Source organism: Mya arenaria, chromosome 4 (genome assembly GCF_026914265.1).
Source record: "Mya arenaria isolate MELC-2E11 chromosome 4, ASM2691426v1".
NCBI lineage: Eukaryota > Metazoa > Mollusca > Bivalvia > Myida > Myidae > Mya > Mya arenaria.
The window spans coordinates 42,466,753-42,488,978 of NC_069125.1; the positions used below are offsets into that span (position 1 = coordinate 42,466,753).

Below are 22,226 nucleotides of genomic sequence, written 5' to 3' on the forward strand. Positions count from 1 at the left end.
CTACGGCCGGGTAACTGATCTATGAAAACCGATCTACAGCCGGGTAAACTGATCTACTGTCGGGTAAACCGATCTTCAGCCGGGTAAACCGATCTACGGCCGGGTAAACCGATCTATGGCCGGGTAAACTGATCTACGGTCGGGTAAACCGATCTACGGCCGGGTAAACCGATCTACGGCCGGGTAACTGATCTATGAAAACCGATCTACGGCCGGGTAAACTGATCTACGGCCGGGTAAACCGATCTATGGCCGGGTAAACCGATCTACGGCCGGGTAAACCGATCTACGGCCGGGTAACTGATCTATGAAAACCGATCTACAGCCGGGTAAACTGATCTACTGTCGGGTAAACCGATCTTCAGCCGGGTAAACCGATCTTCAGCCGGGTAAACCGATCTACGGCCGGGGAAACCGATCTACGGCCGGGTAAACTGATCTACGGTCGGGTAAACCGATCTTCAGCCGGATAAACCGATCTTCAGCCGGGTAAACCGATCTACGGCCGGGTAAACCGATCTACGGCCGGGTAAACCGATCTACAGCCGGGTAAACCGATCTACGGCCGGGTAAACTGACATATAAAAACCGATCTACGATCGTGATGTTTGAATTATGTTAATTAATACATTTATCACTTCTCTACCAAACAAGAGCTGTTGTATGACAGCACGCTCGACTACATGCCGCTTTGTCTTAGAAATGAATACAATAATGATGTAATATGTGCCTGTCCAAAGCTATAACAAAGACGAGTTAAAAAGTAAAAACAAGAAACGCCGTAATGCGATGCAACGATTGATCCCCAAATGCAATCCCATGGAAGTCCCCCACAAACTGTTCCTACATACCAAGTTATTTCACAATATGTCAACACTACCTTAAGGTATTCAGTCACCAAACTGTTACCTATGTTTATTTACAATAACCTTCACCTTGACTATATAGGGGCCCAAAACGCAATCCCAAAAAAGGTTTCCATAAACTCTTCCTTTATAACAGTTTGGTCGCAGTATGTCAATCCTAAATTAAGTTATTCTGTACCAACCGCTTTTGTTTTTAAGTAACAGTGACCTTGACCCTTGGGGCCACAAACGCAATCCCATGAAAGATCACTATTAACCATTCGGCCTATATACCATGTTTGGTCACAATATTTTAATCCTTACTTAAGTTATTCAGTACTAACCAGTTTTAGAAACAGTGACCTTGACCTCGACTCTCGGAGCCTGAAACACAATCCCATGAAAGTATAAACTCTTCCTAAATACCAAATTTGGTTGCAATATGTTAACATTAACTAAAGTTATTCAGTACCAGCCATATTTTTCTTCTTTAATTAAAGAGACCTTAATCGTAGGGGACCCAAATGCAATCCCATGCAAGGTCTCCATAAACTCTGCCTCCATACCAAGTTTTGTCAACATATGTCAAACATAACTAAAATTATTTGATACCGGCATAGGTGAGTTTGACGCCGCCCTCATGCAGGTCCGCCCGAACAACGGTGTACGTCGTTCAAATAACTAGGTTTCACTTTGGTTATAATAAATAATATATTAAAAAAAATAATGTGCCTTTCAACGTCGGCAATGAAAAAAGAAATAAAAAGTCAATTAAGGGCCAATAGGCACCGTAGGGTTAATAAGGAGTTATGTAATCGCATTGTGTGTTGGCCGTTATCAACTATGCTAATTAGTACGTACCTAAGCCAATTTAATGAAAGGTATTAAAGTAATTAGTGAAAATCCCAACTGTCCCTTAAACTTTAAACCGGAAACCTTAAAATTTTAACCAAAATTCAAGTAAATAAGGGGCCATAATTTTTATTCAGGCTGAAATGGTGTTACGTAACCTAATTGTAAGATGGTCGTCAATATTTGTGTGAAGTATTAAGTGAATTGAATGAAGGGTTTAGAAGTTATTAGTAAAATCCAAAATTGCCCTAAAACTTTAATTTGACACAATTTGCCCTAAAACTTTAACCTTACTTCCTAAGTCAATCAGGGGCCATAATTTTTATTTAAGATAATATGGAATTATGTAACCTCATTGTGTCATGGTCCCGAACAACTGTGTGAAGTATTTAGTAAATTGAACCAAGAGTATTAGAGTAATAAGCGAAAATACCAACTTGTCCTAAAACTTAAACCGGACCCCGACGCCGACACAAATAAAAAGCCTCCGTGCTATTCGATAGTCGGGCTAAAAAGAATGAACGATTAAACTCCCAAAGTTTGTATAATATAATGTTTCATCATGCTCCATTCACGACCACTCTTTTTAGCCGTTATCACCGTGGATTTTATGTGGCAGTTTAATTAGTGATAAAGCTTTTCGCGTTGTAGTACTTCTATCGATTTAATTTCGAGTTAACAAAGAAATTAACGCCATTGGCGTTCGCTACGCGCCTGCATCACGAACCATAAAGTACTTATGTCGTGGGAATCACCTGCCAGCCTTATTTGGAAGTCACCAATCGTTTGTGTACATTGGTGGGAAGGCTGTAGTTTTGCTGTTACATTTCACTCCCTCCGCATTTTTTTTTAGCTTAGCTCCGCCTGTTTTAGCAAGAAGAATGAATAAAAAGTTTCTCCATTGTGAGATATCTACAAAACATAAACGCATTGATAATATGCAATGAATAAATTGAGTTTTTCTAGTGGTGAATTCTTTAAAACGATAATAATTAGAGTCATCAGAATACGCGGGGTGATAAAACACCAGCAGTGACCATTGTTCTCACGATGAGAGCCGCAACTGTGTTTTTCCCACGGAGTAGCTTTACAAACAGTGCGTTTATCGGTTAAAATAATGGAGATTACGGACCTTGGGTAACAGAAATTCAGAATGATTTCGACAGTGTCAAGTGTGTTCGGACATTACTATATATAACAGTTGTACAGTTGAACGGATTTGCAGCCAGCTAGACTGGGATTCAGGTCAAGTTGGAAAAGTTGCAAAATGAATGAACAAGTTTTTGTTTCACAGGTATAACCAATTTACTTCGCTAATTCATCCACCATTTAGATGATTTCTCAGTTTAACCATTGTATATACAGATGTAAGTAACCATCAATAATATTAGACAACAGTTTCTGCATATTTAGGTTTGCAAAGAGTGGTTGCGAACATATATTTCGCTGGGCCTGAGAAAACTAGGTTACCGACACCCGCGTGATAAGCAGAGCGTGAGAATTTTTCCCACGCCGCACTAGTCTGGCCTGGTTAAAGGTCAACACCGGGAAAGGAATTCGCTAATTGAGTTATTTATCATTTATTTAGGGTTGGGTGGACTGGGGTATTCAAAAAGTTAAACAATTGAATAATTCAGTGGTCTTTTTAAACGATTGTGTATTGAATCTATTTTCATTGTTAATTTTAAAAATAATACTTTTACTAAATATTTAGACTGCCTTTAAGTACATGTAGCCTTAATAAGAGTCCAAATTGTCAATGCTATTAACATAACATACTGTTATATATGTTTCTTAAACACATATTGGTAAACATTTATAATACACATCATTTAATATAGAGGTAAGTATTGAAGCAATGTTATGAACAAAGATAAAATATTTAATTGATTTTTAATTGAACAATGCCATACAAGTATATATCAAGCTCTAAAGTGCATTGTTACAAAGAACTGCTTTATCTTCAGACTTCACTTCATGCCATGGTCTCGTCACTTTTGCGCGTGAAATTATACTTTCTTATCAGCATACATGTACAAATTTGTGGCTTCAGAAGCCTTTGTCTTAAACGCTTTAAAGAAGTTTTATCAATTCCCTGTGTTGGTATAAGGATCCAGCTGCCTAGATAAAGCATTTTTGATTATTCTCTGTGTCTACAAGGACCTTTCTTAAAAGTTAAGGTTGATTCCAAAGGCTGCTGCAGGTGATATTTGAATATTTGATCTGGCACAATTTGCATGACACTGCCTGCCAGTCGATACCCAACCAAATAAATTCAGATTATTTATCTGATATCTGTTGCTATCTTCCATGACCTATCAACAGTAGTGAATTATGCTGTTTTCTATATATTTACGGGTATTACAAGATGCATTCCTCATAATTGAGAGAAATTTTAGACTAATAAGGAAAGCCAAAATACTGACATTTTCCTTTTATGTTGCTTTTAATTGCATTTTTGGGAATTGTTTGATACCAAAGTGACCTTATATTGGAATAATTGAACCCTACAAATGTATTATTCAATAAATGTAACCGTACATAATATACATAATTTTATAATGGTCGTTAGTTTTAAATAGGAAATATCATATTAGTACACAAAAGAAATTGTTTAAATATTGACAATATTTTGTGATATATCAAAATTTGTCTTTTTGTTGTGCGTAAACTATGCGTACTTCAGAAGCATATACATTTGCTTATAAGTTTCTGTAGTTCAAAATTATTTGAAAGAAAATCAAATAACTAATTTTAAGGTCACAAAAAGTTTATACGATGCTTAGTACAGATGTTATTTTTTCCATCTTCGTGAGTGACGCATATCAACATATAAAACTTTTATTGATTTTGACTATAATCATTTTTAAATTATATGTTGCTTTTTAGAACAGTTTTGCATTTCATTTAGTATGAATATTAATACATTCAAAGAGACATTGAGGTAATTTATGTATACCAATGATAATTTATTGAAATTGAATAAAACAAGACATAATTGTTCATGTGGAAAAGAAGGAAAACAGCTAAACCCATTGGGTTTTTTATGAAATTATGGGTAATTCTTTAAATGTTTACACGTTTCTACCTGAATCCAATTTGCCATCATTTGAACTGTCCTTTTTGGCAAGCAGCCAGTTTTTATTGGGAACACTGATGGATTCGAAAACGAACAATAGTTGCACAATGATGATTAATGATTACCCCAAAATTTAAAAATTCTCGTGACGCAAAACTATTGTTTCAGGCAAGCGGATATGGGTACACTGTAGGCAGCAGTCTTCCCCACAACCAGCTGGTGTACAGTAACAACCTTGGCAGCAACCACAATCCCGGCCAGTCCCAGCCTTTTACAGCCAACCCCACACCACATGTCGATGTCTCCTCCTTCTATATGTCCGGCCAACCGCATGGCCAGCACAGGGGCGGGTTTGAGCCCGGGTCAGAACTTACGCCAATGGTGGGCTCCCGACATATGCACCACATGGTTAGGTCTGGGTTTGACGACCCTGTTGACCTGTCGAGTGGGAAGGTGATAGATGGTCTCACTGGGCTGGTAAAGCAGGAACACCAACGTGGGGATGAGAGGGGCCAGGGGCCTGTGTACACACAGCATAATGGACTGCATGTGGGCATTCCTCCCAATGCAGGTAAATGATTATTCCAGGGAAAACATTTTTTTATTGTAGATAGATCTTTATTTTTCTCATTATCTGATACTTCTTTTAAATAATCTCCCAGGTTAAGAACATTAGTATGTTGTTGATTTAATTGGTCAAAGATTTGCCTAATGACATACATGTAAAAATTGTAGCAGTGAATGTCATAATTAATATTTTTTTGTTTTTGACTGAAATTTGGCCCCCTTCACAATCCCCATAAAAGTATACTTTTCTCACAAAGATTGGGACTCAAAATTCCCAATCCTTAAAAAATATTTTTATTTTTTGTTCAATGCTTATCAAGTCAAGAAGTACAGATCTATGATAGTTGATTAAATGTAGTCATGTTCTTTAAAAATTCTTCAAGCCCAGCTTCTTAAAGTTTTTTTTTAAATTTGATTCTTTGTTTGAAAAAAACTATAGGAAATTCACAATTTTATATATTTTGTCGCTAAAACTAAATACATGTACTGATAGTTTGTTGGACATCTCACGATGATATAATTTGATGATGAATCATACATTCCATTGTTTATTTAGACACAGACGGTCAGTTAATGGTTCCTGGTTCACTGACTCCTCCCAACAAGCTGACCAGTGACCTGGTTACCATGGCGAATATGGCAAACATGACAACATCCCTCGAGGGGTTGGCATCCTCGATAACAACACCACCCAGTCCCCTCCCCACCCCCTCACCCCCACCTGGCAGGGATGGGTCTAGGTTTCACTATAACATGTAAGTGTTTCTCTTTTTTTTGTATAAAATCAATATTCAAGATACATTGACTACCAGAAATTTGAAAGATTTGAAATAAATATTTAAACTGTTTGGCTAAGAGCACATTGAATAATTGTTTTAGTATAAATATTTATAATTAGGTTACTAAGTTTTAGTATGGTCTGTGTTCTGTAACGATGAATGAATATTTTGAAGCATACAACACTTTCTGTTCATTTTCAACTTATAATATATATTGATAGTTTTGAGACAGTTTGCATCTTGAACAGTTTTTAATATACTTGTAAATGTACTGTAAGAGTTGTAGATGTTTGATTAAGGAGTCATATCGTAAACACTAATTTTAATAGTGCTAAAGCCTTAGACGTTAGACCTTGTGTTACATGTATTAAAAGAACTGTGTGATTCAGAGTTCAGTTCAGGATATTTAATGGAATAAATTAGCAGGAATATTGCCCAATTTCTATACAGAATCTGCATATCATTAGAATTGAACCTCAAATTCAATACTGGTATTATGTTGTTAAATGAACTGTGCATTTGGCTTAATTATAATTTCATTAATCTTGCATGAATAAAGTGGATTTCACACAATATTGGTGAAACAAGATTATGCTTTTAGATTGTTACTTGTGTGTTATTCAAGCAGCCTAAAATTCAGTGCATTATCCATAATTCAAATGAACAAAAAAAGAACCCTTAATAAATACTGGATTGGAACAATTTTATAAAAAAAATCCTGTCAAAAAAGCAAAACACACTGTGAATGCTTACCATAACAATCTGGTATATTGTGTATTCAATAATTGATATTATATTTTTTATTGTAATCAACACAAATGGCTTTCACAGTGAACAAAAACTGAAAATGGCATATCAGATAAAAAAATATCTTTTTATTTAGGGTAACAGAAGCCCTCTATGGTTGAGGCGTTTTACTATATAGGGTGGGGTTGAATTAAACATGGGTATTGTTTTTAGGCCTTATACATGTATATCTCTAATAATAACATTGTAAGTCGATGTAAGCATATAACTCCATAAAATTGGGCTAAAATTTCCAAAATTGATTCCTTGTTATGTCAAAAGTTCAAAACTTTCATAAATTGGGGTAAAACGTCCGAAGATGAAGGCTTGAAAGTTCAAAATATTAACATTACTTTTGGTGTCAAACTTACTTTTATGGTCTCAATTTCATCAAGTCTTGGTGTTAACTTTATCATTTAACTTAAATTTGTGAAGTTTTCAAGTTATAGTTGAATTTATTTGAGTGTTAACATAATTCTTTATTGTTGGGACAATCGTGGGAAAATGCTTAGTGTTTGAGATACTTAAACTTCCATACTACGAAGAGAACAATCAGAATTGATGGCAAGGAAGTTTTAAATTCTTAATGGCAGCCCTGAAATATAATCGTTATGATGCATTGAATTAATGACATAACTGAAACATTTGGCACATACAGTGTATAACTTATTTTCATAATTGCATATCATCATTATATAGGTCTAATTTACATTCTACAAATAATATTAAGATTATCTTAATTAATCTATTGTCCATACGCTATGCTTCAAGTTAAAGGGGCTGGCATTACAGTTCAGTTGTAAGTTTTGGGTACACATACATTGACAAGACTTTGAATATTTTATGTCTAATACCAATATGTTTCACTAACCACATACTTTTCAATGTGCAATCATTTTCTAAAGCAAAAGTACTTTAATTTTGAATTGATCCCATAACACCCTGCACCCAGGTGTAAAGCGTGAGGTAAAAATAGATTCCTGTCACATGACAGTCCCATTTTCATGCCATTTGAAACACACCGAGACGACAGTCTCAACCTCAGCAACTGATGCTACTTGGGCTTAAATAAAAAAACACTTTTGTTTTGGGTTTCTTGGCCTTACTTTAGAAAAACGCGTTGACCCTACCGTTTTTGTAGGCTGTTGGTAAAAAAATATAAAAAATAAAATCATTTCAGTGTATGGTTTTGATAATTTTTTATGGAGTAACAAACCTTTTAAAGATTTATACAGATGATTAAGCCATTCCCCAATGATGATAATAACATTTTTATATAAAGCCTAATATAAAAAAAAATTACCTGCACCTGTTTTTGAAAAGGATGTCTCCAAACAATTTTTTGTTTTGGCCTTGATATGTTTTCATATTTAAAACAGTTTTAGCATATGTTTGTGGAAAACATTAATTATAGATGTAAAAATATGGTTAAAAATGTTACCACTGATCAAACTAGTTACACTCCCTTTAATACCTGAAGTAGAGAATATTGTTCTTGGTACACATTCAGGAATTTCAATAACATTAGTAATGCGCCGATTCACAATATAATGGAAGGGCACAACAAGTAGATTTTCAAGGCTGGTTTGATACAATCAGTGTGCACCGTTGTCACAAGGACCAATTTCCTTTACCACACTTTGATGAGAACATTTGCATAGTATTGATGGTAATATTATTGGATGTTGTTCAATGTCAAATTAATATCCTTCATTTCCTTGGTAAATTTAACAGTATAAAAGGTAATCATCATTCACTTATGTTGCTAGAATGCCTTTGACTCCTTGATGGTCTTGTATTTCGACTGACGGCTCTTAAAAAGTGATTGCAGGAAGACTAGCCATTATGCTTAGTGGTCAGATTTCCCTCGCTGAGAGCATTCTAAGTTTTGAGCAGGACTGGCTCAGTCCGGGTGATGTTCAGAGTATTGCTGCCAATCCAGAAATTTGTCAACCTAGGCATTCTGGGGATTTAGACAGTGTTTCTAATGTTGATGAATGGAGTTTTTCTGATTCTGTGTGCAATAGCTCAAATTGTGATGAAATAGTTGATCCTGTGGCATTAAAGAGCTGTAGATTTGCTGGCTCTAACTTTCCAAGGTATGGTTAATTTATGTCATTTACTTTTCGTAGGAGAATTTGTATTTTTTTTAAATTGATCAATGAAACTTTATTGTAAAGTTCTGTTACTTTTATATTTTCAGCCAATACCAAGATCAGAGACTAACCAGGTAAGGACATGTTGATGCAACTTATATTTAATTTCCATATATAAAGGGAGATATACAATAATGTAATAATTACATTGACCACCTGTTAGCTCGTAGACCACTCCGTCGGTCTGTACGACAGTGTTGACCACCTGCTAGCTTGTGAACCTGTCTGTCTGTGTTGACCACCTGCTAGCTCGTGGACATCTCTGTCTGTCTGCATGTCTGTGTTGACCACCTCCTAGCTCGTGGACATCTCTGTCTGTCTGCATGTCAGTGTTGACCACCTCCTAGCTCGTGGACATCTCTGTCTGTCTGCATGTCAGTGTTGACCACCTGCTACTCTGTCTGTCTGTATGTCTGTGTTGACCACCTCCTAGCTCGTGGACATCTCTGTCTGTCTGCATGTCAGTGTTGACCACCTCCTAGCTCGTGGACATCTCTGTCTGTCTGCATGTCAGTGTTGACCACCTGCTACTCTGTCTGTCTGTATGTCTGTGTTGACCACCTCCTAGCTCGTGGACATCTCTGTCTGTCTGCATGTCTGTGTTGACCACCTCCTAGCTCGTGGACATCTCTGTCTGTCTGCATGTCTGTGTTGACCACCTCCTAGCTCGTGGACATCTCTGTCTGTCTGCATGTCAGTGTTGACCACCTGCTACTCTGTCTGTCTGCATGTCTGTGTTGACCACCTCCTAGCTCGTGGACATCTCTGTCTGTCTGCATGTCAGTGTTGACCACCTGCTACTCTGTCTGTCTGCATGTCTGTGTTGACCACCTCCTAGCTCGTGGACATCTCTGTCTGTCTGCATGTCAGTGTTGACCACCTGCTACTCTGTCTGTCTGTATGTCAGTGTTGACCACCTCCTAGCTCGTGGACATCTCTGTCTGTCTGCATGTCAGTGTTGACCACCTCCTATCTCGTGGACATCTCTGTCTGTCTGCATGTCAGTGTTGACCACCTCCTAGCTCGTGGACATCTCTGTCTGTCTGTATGTCAGTGTTGACCACCTCCTAGCTTGTGGACATCTCTGTCTGTTAGCAGTGTTGACCACCTCCTAGCTCGTGGACATCTCTGTCTGTCTGCATGTCTGTGTTGACCACCTGCTAGCTCGTGGACATCTCTGTCTGTCTGTATGTCAGTGTTGACCACCTCCTAGCTCGTGGACCTCTCTGTCTGTCTGTCAGTGTTGACCACCTGCTAGCTCGTGGACATCTCTGTCTGCATGTCTGTGTTGACCACCTCCTAGCTCGTGGACATCTCTGTCTGTCTGTATGTCAGTGTTGACCACCTGCTAGCTCGTGGACATCTCTGTCTGTCTGTATGTCAGTGTTGACCACCTCCTAGCTCGTGGACATCTCTGTCTGTCTGCATGTCTGTGTTGACCACCTCCTAGCTCTTGGACATCTCTGTCTGTCTGTATGTCAGTGTTGACCACCTCCTAGCTCTTGGACATCTCTGTCTGTCTGCATGTCTGTGTTGACCACCTCCTAGCTCTTGGACATCTCTGTCTGTCTGTATGTCAGTGTTGACCACCTCCTAGCTCTTGGACATCTCTGTCTGTCTGTATGTCTGTGTTGACCACCTCCTAGCTCGTGGACATCTCTGTCTGTCTGCATGTCTGTGTTGACCACCTCCTAGCTCTTGGACATCTCTGTCTGTCTGCATGTCTGTGTTGACCACCTCCTAGCTCTTGGACATCTCTGTCTGTCTGTATGTCAGTGTTGACCACCTCCTAGCTCTTGGACATCTCTGTCTGTCTGCATGTCTGTGTTGACCACCTCCTAGCTCTTGGACATCTCTGTCTGTCTGCATGTCAGTGTTGACCACCTCCTAGCTCTTGGACATCTCTGTCTGTCTGCATGTCAGTGTTGACCACCTCCTAGCTCGTGGACATCTCTGTCTGTCTGCATGTCTGTGTTGACCACCTCCTAGCTCGTGGACATCTCTGTCTGTCTGCATGTCTGTGTTGACCACCTCCTAGCTCTTGGACATCTCTGTCTGTCTGTATGTCAGTGTTGACCACCTCCTAGCTCTTGGACATCTCTGTCTGTCTGCATGTCTGTGTTGACCACCTCCTAGCTCGTGGACATCTCTGTCTGTCTGTATGTCAGTGTTGACCACCTCCTAGCTCTTGGTTATCTCTGTCTGTCTGTATGTCTGTGTTGACCACCTCCTAGCTCGTGGACATCTCTGTCTGTCTGTATGTCAGTGTTGACCACCTCCTATCTCGTGGACATCTCTGTCTGTCTGCATGTCTGTGTTGACCACCTCCTAGCTCTTGGACATCTCTGTCTGTCTGTATGTCAGTGTTGACCACCTGCTACTCTGTCTGTCTGCATGTCAGTGTTGACCACCTCCTAGCTCGAAGACATCTCTGTCTGTCTGTATGTCAGTGTTGACCACCTGCTACTCTGTCTGTCTGTATGTCAGTGTTGACCACCTCCTAGCTCGTGGACATCTCTGTCTGTATGTATGTCTGTGTTGACCACCTCCTAGCTCGTGGACATCTCCGTCTGTCTGTATGTCAGTGTTGACCACCTCCTAGCTCTTGGACATCTCTGTCTGTCTGTATGTCAGTGTTGACCACCTCCTAGCTCGTGGACATCTCTGTCTGTATGTATGTCAGTGTTGACCACCTCCTAGCTCGTGGACATCTCCGTCTGTCTGTATGTCAGTGTTGACCACCTCCTAGCTCTTGGACATCTCTGTCTGTCTGTATGTCAGTGTTGACCACCTGCTACTCTGTCTGTCTGTATGTCAGTGTTGACCACCTCCTAGCTCGTGGACATCTCTGTCTGTATGTATGTCTGTGTTGACCACCTCCTAGCTCGTGGACATCTCCGTCTGTCTGTATGTCAGTGTTGACCACCTCCTAGCTCTTGGACATCTCTGTCTGTCTGTATGTCAGTGTTGACCACCTCCTAGCTCGTGGACATCTCTGTCTGTATGTATGTCAGTGTTGACCACCTCCTAGCTCGTGGACATCTCCGTCTGTCTGTATGTCAGTGTTGACCACCTCCTAGCTCTTGGACATCTCTGTCTGTCTGTATGTCAGTGTTGACCACCTGCTACTCTGTCTGTCTGCATGTCAGTGTTGACCACCTCCTAGCTCTTGGACATCTCTGTCTGTCTGTATGTCAGTGTTGACCACCTCCTAGCTCTTGGACATCTCTGTCTGTCTGTATGTCTGTGTTGACCACCTGCTAGCTCGTGGACATCTCTGTCTGTCTGTATGTCAGTGTTGACCACCTCCTATCTCGTGGACATCTCTGTCTGTCTGCATGTCAGTGTTGACCACCTGCTAGCTCGTGGACATCTCTGTCTGTCTGTATGTCAGAGTTGACCACCTCCTAGCTCGTGGACATCTCTGTCTGTCTGTATGTCAGTGTTGACCACCTCCTAGCTCGTGGACATCTCTGTCTGTCTGCATGTCAGTGTTGACCACCTCCTAGCTCGTGGACATCTCTGTCTGTCTGTATGTCAGTGTTGACCACCTCCTAGCTCTTGGACCTCTCTGTCTGTCTGTATGTCAGTGTTGACCACCTGCTAGCTCGTGGACATCTCTGTCTGTATGTCAGTGTTGACCACCTGCTAGCTCGTGGACATCTCTGTCTGTCTGTATGTCAGCGATGACCACCTGCTAGCTCGTGGACCTCTCCGTCTGTCTGTATGTCAGTGTTGACCACCTGCTAGCTCGTGGACCTCTCTGTCTGTCTGTGTTGACTACCTGCTAGCTCGTGGACCTCTCCGTCTGTTTATATGTCTGTGTTGACCACCTGCTAGCTCTTGGACCTGTCCGTCTGTACATCTGTGTTGCCCACCTGCTAGCTCGTAGACCCCTCCGTCTGTCTGCATGTCTGTGTTGACCACCTGCTAGCTTGTGGACCTCTCGGTCTGTCTGCATGTCTGTGTTGACCACCTGCTAGCTCGTGGACCTCTCGGTCTGTCTGTATGTATGGTTGACCACCTGCTAGCTCGTAGACCCCTCCGTCTGTCTGCATGTCTGTGTTGACCACCTGCTAGCTCGTGGACCTCTCTGTCTGTCTGCATGTCTGTGTTGACCACCTGCTAGCTCGTGGACCTCTCGGTCGGTCTGCATGTCTGTGTTGACCACCTGCTAGCTCGTGGACCTCTCCGTCTGTCTGCATGTCTGTGTTGACCACCTGCTAGCTCATGGACCTCTCTGTCTGTCTGTACATTTGTGTTGCTCGCCTGTTAGCTCATGGCTCTCTCTCGGTTTGTACGTCTGTTACTTTGACCTTTACCTCCATTAGCTTCACAGAGCTGTAGAGTAAAATGGAATGTATTATCACACTTCAGATATCAATTTAAGGTCTTAGGAGAAACCTAGTGATCAAAGCAAACCTACATACATGTACTACAGCATAATCTGAAAATTGATTTATATTTTATAACAATCCTTTACCAAAAATTCTTTGTGTTATCTTAATATGGTCATTTAAATGTATATCTAGAGTTCTTTCCAGGATTTAAACATGTTATGGATTGTCTGCTTGATACCACAACATACATGTTTTCCAATATATATGTCTGTTACAGGGAGGCCATGAGAAAGTACCTGAAGGATCAAGGAGACCAAATTCTGGTCATACTACATGCCAAGGTTGCACAGAAGTCATATGGAAATGAAAAAAGGTGGGCATTTAATTTTTGTTGGAAGTTTTTAACCAGGTTTTCAACGAAAACCGGGTTTTTAGAATGAGGTTGTCGTTGGGTGGGCGGGCGGGCGTCAAACATTGGTTTCTGTTCAATAACTTTAGTTAGCATTGATAGATATTGATGAAACTTGGTGTGTAGGTAGCTTATGTGAAGAGTTAGCTTGGGATTGCTTTTGAGGGGGGTGGGGCTAAGGTCAAGGTCGCCTGTTACTAAAAATAGAAAAATGGTTTCTGCCCAATAACTTAAGTTAGGATTGATAGATATTGACGAAAGTTGGTGTGTAGGTAGCTTATGTGAAGAGCTAGATTGGGATTGCTATTGAGGGGGGAGGGGCTACGGTCAAGGTCACTGTTACTTAAAATAGAAAAATGGTTTCTGCCCAATAACTTTAGTTAGCATTGACCGATATTGATGAAACTTGGTGTGTAAGTTGCTTATGTGAAGAGCTAGCTTGGGATTGCTTTTGAGTGGGGAGGGGCTAAGGTCAAGGTCACTCTTACTTAAAATAGAAAAATGGTCAAGGTCACTGTTACTTAAAATAGAAAAATGGTTTCTGCCCAATAACTTTAGTTAGCATTGACCGATATTGATGAAACTTGGTGTGTAGGTAGCTTATGTACTGAGCTAGCTTGGGATTGCTTTTGAGGGGGGTGGGGCTAAGGTCAAGGTCGCCTGTTACTAAAAATAGGAAAATGGTTTCTGCCCAATAACTTTAGTTAGGATTGACAGATATTGATGAAACTTGGTGTGTAGGTAGCATGTGAAGAGCTAGCTTGGGATTGCTTTTGAGTGGGGAGGGGTTACGGTCAATGTCACTGTTACTTGAAATAGAAAAATGTTTTTTGCCAAATAACTTTTGATAGCATTGATAGATATTGATTAAACTTGGTGTGTGGGTAGCTTATGTAAAGAGCTAGCTTGGGATTGCTTTTGAGGGGGGTGGGGCTAAGGTCAAGGTCACTGTTACTAAAAATTTAAAAATGGTGTCCGCCCAATAACTTTAGTTAGCATTGATAGATATTGATAAAACTTGGGTGTGTAGGTAGCTTATGTACAGAGCTAGCTTGGGATTGCTTTTGAGGGGGGGTGGAGCTAAGGTCAAGGTCACTGTTACTAAAAATAGAAAAATGGTTTCTGCCCAATAACTTTAGTTAGGATTGATAGATATTGACAAATTTTGTGTGTAGGTACTAGTAGCTTATGTGAAGAGCAAGCTTGGAATGTCTTTTGAAGGGGGTCGGGTCAAGGTCACTGTTACTAAAAATAGAAAAATGGTTTCTGCCATATAACTTTAGTTAGCATTGATAGATATTGATGAAACTTAGAGCGAAGGTAGCTTATGTAAAGAGCTAGCTTGGGAGGTGGGGTCAAGGTCACTGTTCCTAAAAATAGAAAAATGTTTTTCTGCCCAACAACTTAGTTAGAATTGATGGATAGTGATGAATCTTAGTGTGAATATAGCTTATATGAAGCTGCAGATTGAACTTGCTCATACAACAAATTAATTGGCTATAATTTCTGATTGCCCATAACAAAAACCTGGTTTCGTCGCATTGCGGCGCTTCTAGTTATAATTAGATTAATAGAAGATTGTCCAAACACATTCTTCCCTTTGGATGACATTTAATTGAACTCTGATAGATATCTGTATTATACAGATGGTTACCGACTGTGGGGGTGTATCTTCCTGTTGGGTCATACCTTGAAAATTGTTTAAAATTTTGAACATTTATCCCATGATAAAAAATAAGGAACTTAAATACTATTTCTAATTCATCTCTCCTTACACAGGTTTTTCTGCCCTCCACCATGTATCTACCTGTTTGGTAGTGGCTGGAAGCGGAAGAAGGAGGAGTTAGAAGGGTCGGGTGCCAGTGAGCAAGAGGCGACGGTGTGTGCATTCATGGGTATCGGCAACTCCGACCAGGAGATGGTCCAGTTGAACATGGAGGGAAAGGTACAACCTTGTCCATGAAGTTATAAACCTTTCCAGTTATGCATAAATTATATCACATATCACATAGCTTAGCTATGAAATAAGTGTATTTGTTTACAATCCCTCGAATTTTAAGAGTGTTTTATTTGTAAGAACAGTGAATAGATACAGTGAATGTGTGTCTTTTAAATGCATTAAATATTTTAGTTACTTAGGAAATTAATTTAAACAGAAAACACTAGTCTAGTAAAAGAAATGGTTCTGTTTAAGCAAAATCTAATAGTTGCTATAAAGGAAAAAACACTGTTTAGGGTTTTATAATGATAATAAATTAACATGAATATCTTTTCTTTGTTTCAGGATTATTGTGCTGCAAAGACACTGTACATATCAGACTCGGATAAGAGAAAACATTTTATGTTAAGTGTGAAAATGTTCTATGGTAGTGGTCAAGACATTGGTGTGTTTCACAGTAAACGGATTAAAGTGATTTCTAAACCGTCAAAGAAGAAACAGTCCTTAAAAAATGCTGACTGTAAGTATGCAACCTGTAGTTATATCGTTGTACTGTATGGTGCATATTTGTTTTCAAAATATTGTCATTCCTTCCTACATGTATGTATAACCCTGAAATTTTAAAGGTTACTTACATTTGAAGTTCATCGCTTCAAACTGGCCAATAAGAGCCCGGTATTTGGTGCATTCTTTTTGAGTTATTGCCAGTATTGATGAACAAGGCTGTGTTGCTTGATATATTTGGTGTCTCGCCATACTTCGTGGGCCCATCTTGTCAACGAGCATATATAAAATATTGTAAGATAAAGAAATTCAATTGAATACAAAGTGAGTGCCACGAATTTAATTAAAAGTTTTAATTGCAGAATCAAACAAACTTTGTCAAAACAAGCCAATAAAGTTATTAGTTTTAAAATAGATATTACTGCTTCGAAATATAGATTTAAAAAAAAGCCACCGTTTATAAGGTAAACCTATTGTTTCACTTACCTTAGTTTCAACGATATCATATTACCTATACGCAGTACTCCAAACAAAGAGTCTGCATCAATGGTTTTAGATTTCTTTGTTGCCATTTTCACAGTATTTTGAGCAGCTATGTTGCACTTGAGTAAAAAAGGAGCTTCTTTCAATTGTTTTTATATTACATTCAAAGTTACGTACTTTATTATGATTTTCATAATCTAAGGTGATTTTGGTGGGAGACTTTGTGAATCATTTCATTTTTTGTTTAAAACCATGAACTCTGAAAAAAAAACTCCAAGAAAAGAAAACATGTTTTGGACGAAAAGTTATTTGACTATGATCCTGATTACCCAGCATTTCTCCATGTAAGAGGGGAGAAGGTTTTGCTTTTTTTAATATATTTTTATGAGAAAAAAATAATTATATCTGATTTCTGACATTGCAATATCCATATACTATTAATGTACTGTTTAAACGCAACAGCATAACATTAAAAACACCCTGTTTTAGGATACTATCCAAGCAGATAGAAACAAATGATTGATATAAGAAAGCAATATATCGTTTGATTAGTTAAGTACAAATGTACATCACCTAGGCCTAAGTATGATTAAAATTGATTTTGGCAACAAATGCACAAGAACTTGTGTATAACAATGAAAACAATTGGTGATTAAAAATACTTCGAAAATTGTGTTATACACTAGTAAACAATGGCGATAGAATGGCAGTTAACATGTGTTCCACAAGTAGTATTTCATTTGCGAATGTATCGTTAAATTATCAGCTTTTGTTAAATACTTTATCCAATGTGTAGCATAATAGGGGGCACAGTGGCATACAGCGGAATCTGAACAGTTCTCACAGTCACAAAGCTTTTTCATCTCCATTCCAGTCACATGCACTGTTTGTTTCCACTTTTAAGAGAATGGTGGCATGAGCCCTTTGATTTGTAAAAATAACCATTGTTTTGGCAAAAAGAAGATAATAATAATGTGATTCAAATAATGTTCAATTTATTTTCAAACCTTTTATTCAACAAACCTATTGACATATTCATGAATGGCACTTAATTGATACATATGCCAAATGTAAATGGGTCAATGCTCCTCAAAAAAAAAAAAAAGTTAAATTTTTTAAAGGGGATTTTTTTACCTTGGTAGGGGGGAAATATACTTTTCCAGGAGGGGGGAATTTGGCCAAATCTCGGCCCAAAAATGACCCAAAAAAAACACTGACATGGCAGAATGAGTTTAGGTCTGATATATGTCTATACTTTTATTTAAAGGGAGCAGTTATAAAGTTGGGTCACACTTTCTCAATAAAAAAAGAAATGCTCATAAAGTAAGTTGACATTATTTCAGAATGGTGGCATACTCTGGCGCACATCATTTATTGTTATACCTGGTACGTTACATGGTTCTGGTTGAACTCGTCAGTTACAATCTGGCGTAAATGCAGCTTCTGTTCAACATGTTTCAGTGTGCATAGCCTCAGGTACAAAGGTTGCACTATTTAACCGACTGCGATCCCAAACAGTGAGCACACGATATCTACACGTGGAAGATGGCAATTTTCACGCTTCATCTATACAGTGGGGTGCTTTTACAATACACTTGTGTAAGTTCAATTTATTTGTTTAGATCCATGAAATTGAATGAACAAAATGATGACTAAAACTAAATCTAGTGTACTAAACAAGTTTGCGAGCTTTGTTCTTTTTGGAATTGTAGTTATCAAAGAATGTTGTATAAGTGGAAGGTTTTAAGTGAGTCTGACCTTCAAAATAAAATAAAATAAAGACATACTTGGAACCCTTTCTCTTTCACCCAATCCATTTTTTGATCACTATTCCTCCATCTGTCATCTTTTTTAAAAAGTAAAATTTTGAACAAAGATTTTATTGTTTATTAGATTGTCTGTTTTCGAGGAAATGAGTCTGGGTATTGTGATAGTCTTGATGTCGTCGTCTTCAGCATCTCTGTCTAAACACTTTTAACTTAAACATCTTGAATGGTTTTTGAGATGGTTTTGAACTTGGTACACATGCTGCCAGAGACAATTTGCACATGTACAGCAAGGCCCATAACACTGGCTTAAATAGTTGTTGAGTTATTCCCCTTGTTAGGGCAGAACAACCACAAATGTTGGCGTTCTTGTATAGCTTTATATGTTAATAGTAACACTAGGTTAATGCCACTTCTTTGGTTCTGAAATTTATGATAAGAGTCCACAAGAGATCATTTCTGCTGAGGATTAAATCTGGAAGATCTTGAAGGCAGGCACCTTTAACCCTTTACCAGCTCGCCCTCACTCCAAACTGTTTGATATACTTGTCCAACCTTACCTACATTCCCCCTTTATGTGCCTCAGTAGATGACAATGAGTCTTAGAGTCTAAGCAAGGCTAGTAGCGGCTACTCCACTATCAAACTTGTGCAATAAATACATGAATGTTCTAATCTTTCCTTTATTCTCCAGTGGATGACAATGAGTCAGAAAGTGAAGAGTTCACAGTGAAGGACGGCTACATACACTATGGGTCTACCATCAAACTTGTGTGCTCTGTCACCGGCATGGCCCTTCCAAGACTGGTATGTACTGGGTATAGGAAAATATTGACTGTGCATGTTTGAGTGTTCTCTTGTTATAATGTCGACTGTCTGTTGACATCAGGACATCAAAAGTTAATCTCTGTAGAATAACATCATCTTCGACATATTAAGTGCAACAGTGCTTATGAAAGCGAAAATGTGACACAGGTTATTCCTCCATTTTTCAGCCAACAATTTCATGTTTAATTTATGTAAATACACACAACCATTAACAACTTACTCAACCAACACTATTCTCGTTCTCTCGTATGCATTGCGAAGTAAACAAAAAACAGTGTAACGGTAATGAAGACATTTCTACAGGCATTCATTATTAATATTAATTGATCAATTATGCTTGAAACTTAACCCATCATTTATTATTTGTACATGCAGGTAATTCGTAAGGTGGACAAGCAAACTGCAGTTTTAGACGCCGATGATCCAGTCTCCCAGCTACACAAATGTGCCTTCTACCTGAAAGACACGGAGAGAATGTACCTCTGTCTCTCCCAGGAGAGAATCATACAGTTCCAGGTCAGTGTATATTGCTCTCGCTATGTGATGATTGAGGGGCGTCAGTTCATGATTTTGTATTGTGTTCTATCCTTTCGCATGGGAGGGGAACTTAACTAAACCGGTTATATGATATTTGAAAAAAGAACATTATTTAATCAGTCCAGAGTTAATTTTAAGTAAAGCTGTAATTGAAACTTATTATAAGTTAATGAAGCAAGTCATTACAACATAATATAAATCATTTTCTTTGGCTCAATATTAAATGAGAGTATGGTAGAATTTTGTGAGGATACAAGTTCTTATCTGGTTTTGTGACCATCAAACAAACTGTTCCCAGTCCAGGAATCACACTAGCGATGAAGCCGCACTACTAACCAGACAACCTTTCTGAATTATTTATCCCATGTGTCTGAAGGTGGCCAAAACAAACAACATGTTCTAAGTATAGATGTAAAGACATCATTTATTTGTACACATGGCTTGTCTGTTTTTTGAAAGAGAAAAAGTTGAAGTATTGTCATAGCCTGAAGTGCATTTTGCATAGGCAGATCGTGCAAAAACTTTAACCTAGGCTATAATTCGAAGCTTTCAAGATATTGATTGAAAACATGATACACCTGTTAACAAAGATAATATGCACATGTAAAGCAAGGCTTATAACATTATAACATTGGCTTTAATAGTTGTTCAGTGATGACAAAAGAACAAAAAGACCAGTGTTCTTTTTTTTCAAATTTAAATTCTGACACTTTTATACCAGTTATGATTATTTGATGAATCATAGAAGTTATGTATCTGTTTACAGGCAACCCCTTGCCCTAAAGAAGCTAACAAGGAGATGATCAACGATGGTGCTTCTTGGACAATTATCAGCACGGACCAGGCCGAGTACACATTCTTTGAGGGCATGGGCCCAGTAAAACAGCCAGTCACACCTGTCCCCATTGTAAATAGCTTACAGGTAGGTGCATTGCAAACATCATTTCCTTACATTTACTTCTTACTATCACAAAAAGTTAATAATTAATCTGTATATGTAGAATATTTTAATGTATTCCATTATCATGTACTTAAAAGACATTAACCTGATTTAAAAAAGTGTTACAATTCGTTATAGTTTTATTTGACAATGAATTTAGAAAAAAACCCCACTTCATTGCCCCAAAAAAACTGATCAAGGTGTCTTCCGATACTTGAGTACAAGCAATAACACAGACAACTGGCAGTTCATTAGTCTAAGATCTATAGCAGTAAATAATAAACTACCTGTACCATAATGTGTATACAAGAAACCCGAATCATTAAATAATCAAATTGGCATTCTTTCCTTCAGCTGAATGGCGGTGGTGATGTTGCGATGCTAGAGTTGACGGGTGAGAACTTCACGCCTATGTTACGGGTGTGGTTTGGAGAAGTCGAGGCTGAGACCATGTACCGGTGCGACGATGGCATGTTGTGTGTCGTTCCTGACATCTCCGCCTTCAGAGCGGGCTGGCGATGGGTCCGCTCACCACTTCAAGTGAGTGAAGATTTAAGTAACTATTAAAAATGATCTCATAGCTGAAATGTAAAATCCTATTAATCTGATTTTAAACTCCATGACTGGGTCAGTAAGTAGTTAAGGGGAAGTAAATAAAAAATCTGTATGTGAAGATTTTAGAGATGTTTGTCAGATATTAAAAGATATTAATATTGGTTCTTAATTTAGATGTGTGATTAAATTACATTTTAATAGCTGTAATTAAGCAAGTGTCCCGTACTAACAATGTAGCTTTTAACTTGTGTATAATTGATGCATTTTTCATCTTCCGATTTCAGGTGCCAGTTTTATTAGTGCGAAATGATGGTGTGATATACTCTACGGGACTGACTTTCACTTACACGCCCGAACCTGGGCCCCGACTACGGGGTCGGGAAATGGACGATATTCTAGGCGTTGACGGGGTCGCAACCTCGGACGGCTCCCATGGGTCTAGCTCGGGCCCAGCCATTACCTACAGCACCTCGCACTCTCGGAGTGATCCCATCTAACTTGTGATATTTATATATACTGTTATGATTTTATTAGTGCAAATGGAATGAAATTTCTGAATAAATTAATAGCAATGTCTGTTTTATAAATATTATTGAAAAAAAATATGCATTAACTAGTTGTCTTTTCTTTGACTTTTAGCTCTACTGGCCAAAGGCGATGGTAATGTGTACGTAGTATATGCATCCGTGCGTCTGTAAACAATTGCTTGTGAACACGATACAGTCTTCAGTTTTGATTGTATCTCGATGAAACTTGTACAGTATCTAGATATCCATCAGAGCTCGGTTCCTTTCAAAAACCAGCCAGATCCACCCATTCATGCCTAGATTATGGCCTTTGATAGTATAAAAAAATGCTATTG

General features: G+C 38.7%; 1 protein-coding gene across 1 annotated transcript; it reads left to right on the forward strand.

Moving 5' to 3' along the window:
- Nucleotides 1-2,741: 2,741 nt before the first annotated feature.
- Nucleotides 2,742-21,973, forward strand: LOC128229952 (recombining binding protein suppressor of hairless-like). Its single transcript, XM_052941878.1, has 13 exons — nucleotides 2,742-2,991; nucleotides 4,945-5,347; nucleotides 5,900-6,098; nucleotides 9,112-9,138; nucleotides 13,682-13,777; nucleotides 15,593-15,758; nucleotides 16,098-16,272; nucleotides 18,201-18,338; nucleotides 19,199-19,311; nucleotides 19,708-19,848; nucleotides 20,636-20,791; nucleotides 21,164-21,349; nucleotides 21,649-21,973. The coding sequence occupies exons 1-13, from the start codon at nucleotides 2,965-2,967 to the stop codon at nucleotides 21,859-21,861; spliced, it is 2,040 nt and encodes a 679-aa protein (XP_052797838.1). The 5' UTR covers nucleotides 2,742-2,964; the 3' UTR covers nucleotides 21,862-21,973.
- The last annotated feature ends 253 nt before the right edge of the window (nucleotides 21,974-22,226 follow it).

Coding starts and splice junctions, on each gene's coding strand:
- LOC128229952 (XM_052941878.1), top strand. CDS start 2,965: ATGAATGAACAAGTTTTTGTTTCACAG. Junction 6,099..9,111: donor TCTAGGTTTCACTATAACAT/GTAAGTGTTTCT, acceptor TTATATTTTCAG/CCAATACCAAGATCAGAGAC. Junction 15,759..16,097: donor AGTTGAACATGGAGGGAAAG/GTACAACCTTGT, acceptor TCTTTGTTTCAG/GATTATTGTGCTGCAAAGAC.